Raw genomic sequence first — 12,230 nt, forward strand, 5'->3', positions numbered from 1 at the left:
AGGCCCAGAACTTTGCTTATGTTATATGTGCCTACCTCTGCTATGTTGAACAGTTTGTCCTATTTGCAGAGTACTATTTTGGTTTTGTTTTTAATTTTTTTGGTATCTGTTCTCATTTCAGTCATAATTTGGATACCTTGTTTTTACTGGCACTTCTAAATAATCTCTCTGCTTTTGCACTTATCACACATTACAGGATTTATGATCGTTTTAAATACCTCAAAATAGGAGCATACAAGCAGACTAATTTACATCATTATAGATGTCAGGGACTACAATAGTAGTGCCTAATCTCTTATTAGCAGTAACTAACAGAATTGATGTGTTGCTCTATAGTGTAGCTATGTGCCTATACGTATAAGTCATTTGAAAACTTGTTAGCAGCAGCATCTTTATTTGCATGGTGTTAGGGCTATAAACCATAGACAGGTTGAAGCAAAAGTAGGTTTACAGTTTACTTGGGAAATACAATAATAAATAATAAAAGAATAAACTGTGTTTCACGTGCTCACAAATACATGAAACAGGTTATTCTTGCATTATTATTAATTATTGTATTGTATTGTATTGTATTGTAATTATTGTATTTTCCATGCCAATAACTTACTTTTGCTACACCTTGTGTATAGGTGTAAGATATTGGTCCCTGCCATTATAAGGCTTATGATTAAATTAGAGAAGCAGAACCTCTGTGAAAACACATTATAAAGTAGCCAAATACCACATGTATGTTGCAAATATGTGGTTCAAGAATTGAGATCACTCACTATGGGGTTCTGCTGTTCTGTAACGGGGTGGGTTTTGAATTGAGTCTTGCAGGGATGGTTCATAAGGATAAGTTGAGAGGAACAGAGAAAGCAGTCTAAGCACAGGGCACAATGTGAACAGAGATTGAGGAGGTAGAGAAGTATGTAGCGCATTCAAATAAACAGGTTTGATAGGAGTAGTGGTACCAGTAGGTAGAGAAATGTGAAGTTTTGTTTTGATAAAAAATACAGGTCTTAAGTGCCCCAGTAAGTAGTTTGAGCTTAATTCTTGATTTTATTAGGAATTTTTGAAATGTTTTGGGCAATAGTATTCGAAGGTTAATTTGATATAATATATGTTGGATTGGAAAAGGATAAATTAGAGGGATAGAGACAGAGAGAGCTGCATGTATATATGGATGTAGTAGCAGAAATTAGGGAAGGAAATGGAGTGGGATGTGCAGGGGCAAGATTTTTAATTAAAATGAGTAACAGTGGTTGAGACCTTACTGGTGTGGCTTAGTGGGTTGGGTGACATCCCGCAAACTGAAAGGTCACCTGTTTGATTTCTGTCCCTGGTTGGGGTTTGATTCCCAATCAGGGGACAGGCATGGGTTTTAGGCCAGGTCCCCAGTTGGGGGCATGGAAGAGACAACTGATCAATATTTCTCTCCCTCTCTTTCTCCCTCCCTTCCCTTCTCTCTAAAAATAAATTTAAAAAATCTTTTTTTTAATTGTTTAAAAAAAATAAATTTAAAAAATCTTTTTTTAAATTATTTTAAAAAAATAACAATGATTGAGAGATAGGGAAGTCCACAGTAGAGAGCTGTTTTGTGTGAAAGCTAATGGAAATTGTTTTTAGTATGTTGATTCTGCAGTAGCAATAGGACATACAGTGCTCACAGCCAAATATGTACTAGGCACTATACAAGGATCTTTTTATATAATCTCATTTCTTCATCCTTCGAAGAAATCATTATCTCCATTTACAGATGGGAAACTAAGGCCCAGAGAAGTTATATGACTTGATCAAGGTCATAAAACCAGTAAAAGGCAAAACAAATATTTGAACCCAGCCCTTATTATAAAACCCATCCTTTTCCCACAATATCACATAAGCTTTGCTGAGGTGTTTAATTTACCATAAAGGGAGAGTTTTAGTATGGATGAAATGAAAATATACATGCCAAAATTAACTTTTAATTTCAAAGGAATTTAAAAATAATATGTTCAGCAGCCAGGAAAAGAAGTTTCACAACTGCCTGTAAGAAAATTTGATGGCAGCCCTGACCCATGTGGCCTAATTGTTTGGGGGTCCTTCCCTGAGGCGAGGGGTCTCCCGTTTGATTCATGGTCAAGGCACGTTCCTGGGTTGCAGGTTTGGTCAGGAGACAACTGATTGATATTTCTCTCTCACATTGATGTTTCTCTCCCTTTGTCCTTCCCTCTCTCTAAAAATAAATAAATAAAATCTTTGAAAGAACAATTGATGGCAGGCATATAAAGTGGCAGAAAAGGTGATAGAATTCAGGAGGAATCAGGCATTATTAAAATGTCCCAAGAACAAAACAATTTATAGCACAGAAGAAAATAAGATAAGTAGTGTCATAAGCATGTTAACTGATATATCAGAAATATTACTGAAAAATTTTAACATGAGGAAGTGAGAACCGGAAACAAGTGACTTGTCAAGAACAAACAGCTAGTTAATGACAAAGCCCTGTGATCACTTTAGCTTGTTTTATAAAGCCAATATTAGTAACATTTATTGAATGGTTACTATTTGCCAGGCTTGGGATAAGTGCTTTAAACATGTATGTTAGTGAACCTCCTAAAATTTTGTATATACAGTAAGCTTAGAGAAGTTAAGTCACTTGCCTCTGACAAATAATCACAACCAATACTGGAACCCATTTCTGACTCCAACACCTGGCTCTTAACTTGAATGCTTTTTGTTTAGATTCTCAGATCTGGGGTTAAGAAATTGACCTAGTATGGAAAAAGTCTTCTCATCTTCATTTTCAAAAATAATAGCTTTATTGAAATACAATTAATCTCTTCATTTTTATGTACACACAACCCTTACTGTTGTTTTAAATTCTTGATTTTACTTCCTTGTCACTGTTTCCCTCACTTGTGAATTTAGAGACTGACCATATTAGAAAGACAGTATCTGCATTTCCTGCCAATCCTCAATCCGTGTAAACTGTTATTTTGTTCAAGAGGATCTTCTCCATCCTCACTGCTTCCCACCTCAAATTTATTCACATATTTTATCACAGAACATTTAGAAATTTGTAGTTAAGTGAAAAAAAGTAGTAAGGAACATTGTATATAATTAATTCTTCATTCAGCAAATATTTATTGAACAATCTCTATTTGAGTTATCTTTTATTTACCTTTTCCTCCTATATCTTGCTTAATCCTTAAATTGAATCCAAGACCTTTTAGGAACCTTTTCTCAGTTTAGTTTACATTTAATTATGGTTCCTGTATCTTAAAGGTATAATGTACCAGTGTATCAGTTTCTTTATTTTATAACCAACTTATATTTTTGTTTTAGATACTTATATTTTGCTTTATATTTAACTACATTGCTGTTTTAGTGACTGAATTATAATTATTTATTTATTTATTTATTTCAGTTATTCTTCCTAACCTAAAATCAGAAGATACACCTTGCCTTCTATCTATAGATCTATTTCATGTGTTGGTAAGTGTGCAATAAAATTTTATTAGAAGTCACTGAAGTTTATAATTTCAGGTGTTTTCCTCATTCAAATTGATGCTCTTTGTTCAATGTTATAAATTATGGGTGTTCAAACAGTAAAGTTGCCTCTTTTGTCCATTTTGTTTACAAATAAACACAGATTTCACTCTGAGACCGTAAAAATCGCTTTAAAATGAAAGCACATTTACTCTTTGTAACAGGTCCTGCCATGCTTGATTATAATTAGCTGGTGTCTGTACAAGCAAATTTTTTCTAGTCTATAATGCATTCCCTCTCCCCTTTTTTCTTTCTTTATTTATGTTATAAGCAGTGAATTACAGCATTAGCTATCTTAAAACTATTAGTTATTTGGTGATAGGGATCAACCATGTACACAGCTAGGTTTCCCCCAAACACCTATGGATGGGTGGCAACTGTTTTGTGAGTTTCTTGAAGAATGTTTTTATCCCTGTAATGATTTCATTCCTTCAAAACAAGTTCTCTAGGGAGAACAGTGTTGAGATGGGGAGCATGGAGTTTGTGATGGCCAGTGTCTTCATCTCTCATTTTCCAGGCCTCTACCCAGTGATTGAAAAGAATGCTAGTAAACTGGGCCCTAACCGCTGAGAATTTGATTTGATTAGACTGGGGTGAGGCTTCTGTATCAATGTTATTTTAAGAGCTCCCCAAGTGATTGTAATGTTGGATCTTCTGAACCCCACAGGGTTTGAGACCGCTACCTAGAACTATAATAAGTAGACCCAGCAAAGGGATAACTATTTGGTGATGACTTTTGTCCTTTATTTATAGTATAGTATAGTATAAGGTATTCTGTTGAATAATTTGAAAAAATACAATGGTTATTTAAAAAAAAAACATACAAACACAGTGTAGCATCTAGTGCCCTTTACATTTTGTTATGAGATTAATTTGTATTGTTCTGTGTTATTGCCCATGCTGATATCCATTTTCTCTCATAGGTAGGTGCTGTGTTAGCATTCCCATCCTTGTATTGGGATGACACTGTTGATCTGCAGCCTTCATCAATTAGTTCTTCCTATAACCACCTTTATCTCTTCCATTTGATTACCATGGCACACATCCTTCAGATACTTCTTACCATAGACACAGGTAAAGCTTGCACCATTTGTTAACTGTACATAATATTTGCCCGTGATTTATTGCCAAAATTAATTGTGCTTGTGGTTAATCATATATTGCTAAGTTCTGTATTATGTCTGTTGTTGAAGGATCATTCATTTGTTTCTTTATGGATGCTATTTAAATATATACTTATAAATTCTTATATAATAATAAATATTTATTAAATATCCATGTTTAACAAGACTGTGATTTTGCTCTACTTGTTTCTCCAGGTAACATACTGATAAAGTTTACCTAATAGTTTTAATATCAGAATCAACTATTTAGATTGAGAACAAGGGAAAGACCCTCACTTGACTAGACATTATTTATTATCCTAGAACCATGAATTTGAGGTGTAATTTATAAATCCAGTAGCCAGTTTATAGATTTATCTTTCAAAATTTCTTTTTCAGGCCTCCCCCTTGCTCACGTTCAAGAAGACAGTGAAGAGGCTCGTTCTGCATCTTCTTTTTTGGCAGAAGTTTCTCAATGTATAAGTGGGTGAGTAACAGCAATCCATTTGTTTAATCTGCTTCAGTATTGTTTTAATATTTCCACATCTTTGTTTAGTTGTTTGGCAGTATAACTTTTGAACCATTTTAATTCCAGTCTTTAAGAAGGAGTTTAGAGCTTTTGGAATAACAGCTAGCCATTTATTTGTTTCTCAGACAGAAACAAGTTTGGCACATCTTTACTCTCATAAATTATTATGGGGATATAGGCAAAGGATGATAGAATTTTTAACAGATAGCAGCATTTTAAATTTAAATAAATGTAGAAAATAGAATATAGGTTGTCCTTTTAAAGCAATTAGTGTAGTTGATGAACTTAATTAGAGGCCTTTTTTTTAAGGCTGTTATGAATAATATGTGAAATATATTGGTAATGCAGAGGTTAAAACCAAAAGTATAACTTCACCTGCTGTCAAGGTCCCCTCTTTGTTTTCATCTTCCTCGTAAGTCATTTGTTTTTGTTTTTCTTTCTCTGGGTACTGAATGTGTGTGATTTTGTTTGTTTTTATGTTAACAGACCATTTTTTTAGAGCCGTTTTAGGTTTACAGAAAAATTGAACAAAAAGTATAGCATTCCCATTGTTTCTCTCTACCAGTTTCTCCCGTTATTAACATCTTGCTTTAGTATGGTACATTTGATAAAACAATATCAGTACATTGTTATCAACTAAAGTCCGTAGTTTACAGTAGGGTTCACTCATTGTGTCATACAGTTACAATATCACATGTAATAATTTACCGCCCTACAAATCACCAGTTAATTTTAATACAGAAATCAAGAAAGTATTGATTATTTTTAGGTAACTTAGCTACTCTGGTTAGTTACTGGTAAATATATCTGCTCTACATTTCATCATAAGGATTAGGCAAAAGAAGACAGTAGCTTTTTGTCTTAAAAATCTGCCTGGTAAGCTCTGCCAGTGTGGCTCAGTTGTTTGGAGCATCATCCCATAGACTGGAAGATTGTGGGTTCAATTCCTGGTAAGGGCACATAACCCAGGTTGCAGGTTTAATCCTCAGTTGGGGTGTGTATGGGAGCAACCAATCAGTGTTTCTCTCACATTGATGTTTCTCCCTCTCCCTGTCTCTCTCTTACCCCCTTCCTCTCCCTAAAAGCAATGAAAAAATGTCCTCAGGTGAGAAAATAAAAATCTGCATGGTAAAAGATGCAAGATTTTTGGTTTTCTTTAGGGAACTATTAGGAGATTTAAAAACTGAAGTGTTAGCTTGTTAAATATTTTGTTTTAAGTGTTTAAAAATTAAAAGGATAAAAAGTTATTTAAAATTTAGGAGTGTCCAACTTTTTGGTGTCTCTGGGCCACACTGGAAAAAGAGTTGTCTTGGGCCACACATTAAATACATTGTGGCATGTAATCACAAAATAATATCATAGTGTTTTAAGTAAATTTACAATTTTGTGTTGGGCTACATTCATAGCCATCCTGGGCGGCATGCGGCCCATGGGCCACAGGTTGGGCACCCCTGAATTTTAAATACTTAGCTATGTTTGTGAAGGGGTGTTTAAAATCTAGGGTTTTAGTCTCATCAATATTCTCTTCTGTTCTGGAATTATTGCCTCTTAGCTGCATTGGGTGTGATATTCCTGGCTGGTATTTGTGGGTCTCATTGAAGAATGGCATCACCCCTTACCTTCGTTGTGCTGCCTTGTTTTTCCACTATTTACTTGGAGTAACTCCACCTGAAGACCTGCTTACCAGTAAGTAGAAAAATGAGATCAGAGTAGTAAATGAAAGAATTTTTTCCTTACCTTCAGTCACAAGAATATAAGATTAGAGCGCACAATACCAACTCTTCATCCCTTCACTCTCAACATGCATTCCCCTCCCTGGTGTTAGGGTAAAGGTCAGGGCAAAAATCAGGATATAACCTACAGAACTTACTTGTGGCTCCTTCCTATGTATAGTTAATGTGCTTGAATTTATAAAATGCCTGCATGCAGAATATAACTCATAGGGTGAGATATGGAAGAAATTGGAAACATTGGTTGCCTTAGGGAGGAGAACTGTTTGACTAGGTAGAAGGAAAACTTTATTCTATACCCTGTTATTTAAATTTTGAACATATGTCTCTATTACAAAAGAATTAAAATGCTCCTCAGAAAGGACTGCAGTATCAAACCAAGACCACGTATATTTAACAGAGTCCTTTTCTTTCTCCTTTACTTGCCTTAAATCTAGATGAAAGTAGAGAAGGCTTCCTTATGGCTTTCTATGGGTAAAAATTAAAACACTCATATGATTTTGGGAGAGTCACCAAAATTACTCATAGATTCTTCCTTTTATCCTTTGAGTTTAAACTGACTGGGTCAGCCTTTATTTTTTTTATTTTTATTTTTTTTATTCTTGAACTCAATTTAGTAGGGTTTATGGATCTAGATTTATCCTATAAAATAGGATGCTACTTTCCAAGTAGTTATTACAATTACAGATCTGTTTGCAGTTTTTAAAAAATCATATATTAATTTATCTAGTTATCTAGTTGCTGCTGTAATATGTCAGATAAAGTCCTTTCTTTTATTAGGAGGAGACCAACTATAAACAGGCAGATTAATAGCTATGTCAAATGGTGATAAATGGTGATAAATGCTACAAAGAAAAATAAAGCGGGTCATGGACATAGAGAATGCTGGGACCAGAATGGATAATTCTTTTAGACAGATAGTCATGGAAGGGTTTTCTGTGAGGAGACATTGAGCAAGGAGACATTGAAAAAAGAGAACTGGGTTGAACTGGGTAAGTTGACAGAAAAGTATTCCTAAGCAGAAGGAGCAATAAGTGCAAAGGCCTTGCTTTGATAAAAGAATAGTAAAGAGAAGAGTGTGGCTGAAGCGTAATGAACAGAGGGGAGAATGATAGGAAATGAGGTCCAGGAAGCATCCAGGAGCCGGTCATGTAAGGCCTTTATGCCACGGTAAGGATATTGTATTTCATATCATGTGGTGATTTGACCTTGGAGACATCTCATCAGGAGAATGACTCAATTGGATTTATGTTTTAAAAGGATCACTTTAGCTTATTTGCCAGCCACCAATCTAGAAAGTACAAGATATACTCTACAGAAAGAGTATAGCAATGAGTATAAACAGTGAAGAAGCTCTGTTGACAGGCTGACCAGGTGAGAACAATGTGCTTATTAAGTGTATTTTTTTTCTCTTGCAGATTCTGCAGAAGGAGAGTACAGTGCACTCTGTAGCTATCTATCTTTACCTACAAATTTGTTCCTACTTTTCCAGGAATATTGGCTTACTGTAAAGCCCCTCCTCCAGAGGTACTGTGGGGACAAAATATCACTGTTGAGTTATTATGCAGTTTGGAAATTTTAAATTAAAAGTGCTTGCTAGCTTTTAAATTGATTAGCATTGATTGAAGGGGATGGCAAAAATATAGGAGATTCCTAATTCATCCACTAAAAGAACTGGGGATAAGACTAACAGCCATGGGCAGCTGGAATTTCTACTTGTTCCACCACAACTAACATTCATTGAACTTACTTTCCCCATAGCTACTGTCTCATAATCCCAGTTTTAAATTGGTTATGATGGGGTGGGGTGCATTGGTAAAAGTCATGTGGTCAGCAGCACACATCTCAGGAGGGTGACTAAGGAGGGAAAAAGTGTCATTTGTCATTTGGTAGATTAAAGATATATCAGTTAAACTTCCTGGGGAGAAATGTGTCTTTATTTCAGAAAAAAAAATTTTTTCTACACCATTACTTAACTAATTTACCTGGTCAGTCTTCACCCGCCTAATCTCCAGTCTCCTTACCCTAATCTTTGTTCATTTTTATTTTTTTATTTTTTAAGTATATTTTATTGATTATGCTGCTATAGTTGTCCCATTTTTCTACCCTTTATTCACCTCCACCCTGCAACTCCCCTCCCACCAGCGTCCCCTCGCCCCCTCGCTTAATTCATGTCCATGGGGGTCATATATAAAAGTTCTTTGTCTTCTTCATTTCTTGTACTATTCTTAACCTTGCCCTGTCTATTTTGTATCTACCATTTATGCTTCTTATTCCCCCATTTTACCCCCTTCACCTCCCAACTGATAATCCTCCATGTGATCTCCATTTCTTTGATTCTATTCCTATTCTAGTTGTTTGCTTAGTTTGTTTTGTTTTAGGTTCAGTTGTTGATGGTTGTGAGTTTGTTGTCATTTTATGTGCATAGTTTTGATCTCCTTCTCTTTCTTAGATAAGTCCCTTTAACATTTCATAAAATAAGAGCTTCGTGATGGTGAACTCCTTAACTTTACCTTATCTGGGAAGCACTTTATCTGCCCTTCCATTCTAAATGATAGCTTGGCTGGATAGAGTCATCTTGGGTGTACTTCTTTGCCTTTCATTACTTTGAATACTTCTTGCCAGCCCATTGTTGCCTGCAAGGTTTCTTTTGATAAATCAGCCGATAGACTGATGGGAACTCCTTTGTAGGTAACTGTCTCCTTTTCTCTTGCTGCTTTTAAGATTCTCTCATTATCTTTAATCTTGGGTAACCTAATTATAATGTGCCTCAGTGTGTGCTTCCTTGGGTCCAACTTCTGTGGGACTTTCTCAGCTTCCTGGACTTCTTGGAAATCTATTTCATTTGCCAGATTGGGGAATTTTTCTTCATCATTTTTTCAAATAAATTTTCAATTTCTTGCTTTTCTTCTCCTTCTGGCACCCCTATGATTCAGATGTTGGAACATTTAAAGTTGTCCCAGAGGTTCCTAAGCCTCTCCTCATTTTTTTTGAATTCTTGTTTCTTCATCCTGTTCTGGTTGAATGTTTATTTCTTCCTTCTGCTCAAGATTGTTGATTTGAGTCCCAGTTTCCTTCCCTTCACTGTTGGTTCCCTGTATATTTTTCTTTATTTCACTTTGCATAGCCTTCATTTTTTCCTCTCTTCTGCAACCATACTCAACCATTTCTGTGAGGTTCCTGATTACCAGTGTTTTGAACTCTGCATCTGATATGTCAACTATCCCTTCATCTCTTAGTTGTTTTTCTGGAGTTTTGTTCTGTTCGTTCATTTGGGCCATATGTCTTTGTCTTGGCACACCTGTTACATTGTAAGGAGCAGAGCTTTAGGTATTTGCCAGGGAAGGGCAACTCACGTCACTGCGTTGTGGTGCTGTCTATGGGGGAGGGGTCATAAAGGGAACAGTTACTTTCTTGGCTCTTGGCTGGCTTTCTGTCACTTCCCCCACTACCCACAAGCAAATTTGACCTTTCTGGTGCTGATTCCCAGGTGGTTGGGTTTGTGCACATTCTAGGGCCCTGTGGGTCTCTCCAACAAACTCTCCTGTGAGTCTGGGAGTTTCTCCCACCACTACCACCCCCAGAGGTTTTGAAGCTTTATTTCCCCACACTGGAGCCCTGGGTTGCACAGTCTGTCTCGCTCCCCAGTTGTTCCTCCTGGTTTTTCCACATGCAAATGTGTTACCGCCAGCCACCACCTTACTGCCAGTCCTCTCTACCCCAGCTGACCGTCTCCGCTCCTCCTACCAGTCTGAATGAATGTTTCTTCTTTAATTCCTTGGTTATTGGACTTACATACAGTTTAATTTTCTGGCAGTTCTGGGTGTTTCTTTGTTTTAAGTTTGTTATTCTTCTTTTGGTTGTGCGAGAAGCCTAAGTACTTAGACTGCCTCTCTCTGCCTTGTGGGGCATCTCTGTCTGTTCCTGTAGCTCTTCTCTGGCTCTTTTTCCCACCAGACAAGACTGCTGTGGTTCCGGCATCCACTGGTGACCTTAGCCCCTGGCCTGTAGTAATACCATTATTTTCTTTTTTTCTCTCCCGCCTACTAGGGGTGGGAGCCTTGGATTATTGGCTAATTTAGGGGTTGCCTTGACTTTTTGTCTCCTGGTTGGCTTCTCAGCCCTTCTATTACCTTTATTACCCATCCCTGTTATTAAATTCCCTCTTGTTGAAGTACTTAGAATGGTTTTTATTTGTATAGCAGGACCTTGATTGATAAACCTTTTTAAAAAGAAATCAATAAAAAGGGGGAAAATAAATAGGAAGATACAAAAAAAGTAGGGGAGAAAAGAGGAAAGAGGTAAGATAAAAGAAGTCTAGAAGAAGAAACTTGGAAAGAAGGGACAGAAAGATTTCAAGGGAATAGTTCGATGATGAATATTGTACTAAAGTTGTGATGACCCATTTGCTTTTTCTCTTGGCTCCCCATATAGGTGGTGTGCAGATCCTGCCTTACTAGACTGTTTGAAGCAGAAAAGCGCTGTAGTCAGGTTGGTTTACTTTTCAGTTCTTCCCCCCGCCATCAAGAAGTTGTGTTTCCAAAACTGGTTAGCTTATTGAGCATGGTATCTAGTTTGTCTTCTTCATTCTCACTCAGTACATTGTTTCCTACATTTCTGTTAGGTCTTTGCTAGAAATCAGATTCTTTCTACATTTATTTTTTTCTTGGAGTGGCTGTCCATTTCCCAAGTAGTTTTATGCCACCAGCTCTTCTTCCTTAAGCTAGTGCAAGCCTATTAAAAGGCAAAGGAAGAGATGGTATCTTGGAGCTGCTGGTATGTTAAAATTAGAGAGTACTGACATCATTCCTATAAACTACTTTTTTCCTTTGAAGATACAGTAAGATATAAATAGAATTATTTCCTCTCCTCTTCTCTTCTTATATATATGCTTCAAGACCACCCAACAAAACTTTTCTTTAGTCCTCTTATCTCCCTTAATCTATGGTTCAGTCAAAATCCACCTCTTCCTCAAGGATTGCTTTAAATATCACCTCCTCCCTGAAGCCTAACCTAATATATTGTCTTGTGTGTGTTAACATGTGAGCACGTGTATCTTGCCAGCACCCTACATCACTAAGCAGTAAACCCAACAGGGGCCAAAACTGCATGCTTGTCTCTGTGTATCCCTTCCAGAGCCTGGCTTATATTATGTACAGTGTCTAATTATTATTCGTATTGAATTGCATCAATAAACATAGGAGTTGACTATCCCCCACCCCCAGCCTTAAATACTAACACCAGTACCATTCTTCTGTGGCTAAAGCAAACATGTGAGACAGGATACATTTGCCACCTTTTCTTACCTTCTCTCACCCCTTGAACACCTTTACCATCCCTGTAAATGTGCATATG

General features: G+C 36.6%; 1 protein-coding gene across 1 annotated transcript in view; it reads left to right on the forward strand.

The window, feature by feature from the left end:
• The window catches only part of UBR1 (ubiquitin protein ligase E3 component n-recognin 1), a 120,984-nt gene that overhangs the window by 97,179 nt on the left and 11,575 nt on the right, over positions 1–12,230 (forward strand). Inside the window, exons 38-43 of the mRNA XM_054565522.1 lie at positions 3,392–3,459; positions 4,437–4,587; positions 5,016–5,103; positions 6,698–6,831; positions 8,294–8,402; positions 11,310–11,366. Coding sequence (XP_054421497.1) covers positions 3,392–3,459; positions 4,437–4,587; positions 5,016–5,103; positions 6,698–6,831; positions 8,294–8,402; positions 11,310–11,366 — 607 coding nt within the window. The remainder of the gene's footprint in view (positions 1–3,391; positions 3,460–4,436; positions 4,588–5,015; positions 5,104–6,697; positions 6,832–8,293; positions 8,403–11,309; positions 11,367–12,230) is intronic.

This window comes from Pteronotus mesoamericanus, unplaced genomic scaffold (assembly GCF_021234165.1).
Source record: "Pteronotus mesoamericanus isolate MK-2021 breed Mesoamerican mustached bat unplaced genomic scaffold, CSHL_Meso_final contig_164, whole genome shotgun sequence".
NCBI classification, from domain to species: Eukaryota; Metazoa; Chordata; class Mammalia; order Chiroptera; family Mormoopidae; genus Pteronotus; species Pteronotus mesoamericanus.